Genomic DNA, 1,043 nt, shown 5'->3' on the forward strand with positions numbered 1-1,043 from the left:
TAAATATTTACCAAGACAATGTGTGGTCGCGATGTCCATGACGTTTTACAAGCTCTTTTTTCTATGAAAATTTCAATTGCAATACAATTTCATTTCAACGTTTGGAAATTTTTGCCATCACAGACAAAAAATGTCACAAAAAAACTTGGTAGCTGTCGTCATTCCAAGCTAATGACGCTTTTTGTTTCAAGCTGAGGTGGCCAAATGGGACTCCTCCCTCTTCCGTAGACGATTTTCTAGCAGCGTGTCTGTGTGCAGGTTGGGATCATGGCAGGAGTGTTTAGTTTGTTGGTGGCTCTTTTGCTTTTTGCGGCGAACTGTAGGGGTGAGTGTTCCTTTTCATCGTTTTATAAATTATGACAACGAATCTTGTTACAGACGCTGTTAATGATTGTATTCACTTGAAACTATGAATGGTATTGAGGGAGATAGGTAATAGACAAGCAATGTAAATAATGGCTTAAAAAAAAATTAAACGCTGCCCTTGTTTTTTGCGAGGCGCGAGCAATGCGCTGAGGCAACCCATCCTTCAGTTGTGCTGGGTGAGGAGACTGTTCAATACACGCAGATAGGCAGATAGACCAGTTGTTTATTGAACTGCTTATGACGGCAGAGATAGCCCAGCGGTTAGCTGCTCTGTGTGACAAATCTGGGCGTGCATAAGGCTCTGTAGGTTCGAATCCCGCTTAATATACAGCATGGTAATGGATTTATGGTGGGATCTATTCAATGATTCCTTCATAGTGTATGCTATGCTACAGCAATATCGGCTCCGAACCATTGGTATGGCTTTCCTATAAGCCTGACCACTGAAGTGAGCTGTACAAGTTGCCAGAAAGTGTATTTTTACCTCAAGTGCAATGGTGTCTACCCTGCATTCTGGTGTGGGAGGTGTGTTGTGGTGCTGTGTGATTCCTTGCACTGGAATGAGCATTACCACAAGGCCGTGTGCTCCAATGCGATTGCAAAAAACTGTGCTTTCATCGTATGGGAGCGTTCAATAAAAATACTGTACTAATGTAAACTGCCCCTAAATGAGGGGG

At 42.8% G+C, this 1,043-nt stretch overlaps 1 protein-coding gene across 1 annotated transcript in view; it reads left to right on the plus strand.

Moving 5' to 3' along the window:
* Nucleotides 1–240: 240 nt before the first annotated feature.
* Nucleotides 241–1,043, plus strand: part of SSR4 (signal sequence receptor subunit 4) — a 51,159-nt gene continuing 50,356 nt past the window's right edge. Inside the window, exon 1 of the mRNA XM_018574771.1 lies at nt 241–325. Within this exon, the coding sequence (XP_018430273.1) occupies nt 268–325 (58 nt within the window). The 5' untranslated portion in view covers nt 241–267. The remainder of the gene's footprint in view (nt 326–1,043) is intronic.

The sequence above is a fragment of the Nanorana parkeri genome, unplaced genomic scaffold (assembly GCF_000935625.1).
Source record: "Nanorana parkeri isolate BGI_ZX_2015 unplaced genomic scaffold, ASM93562v1 scaffold3218, whole genome shotgun sequence".
In the NCBI taxonomy this organism is placed as follows: Eukaryota; Metazoa; Chordata; class Amphibia; order Anura; family Dicroglossidae; genus Nanorana; species Nanorana parkeri.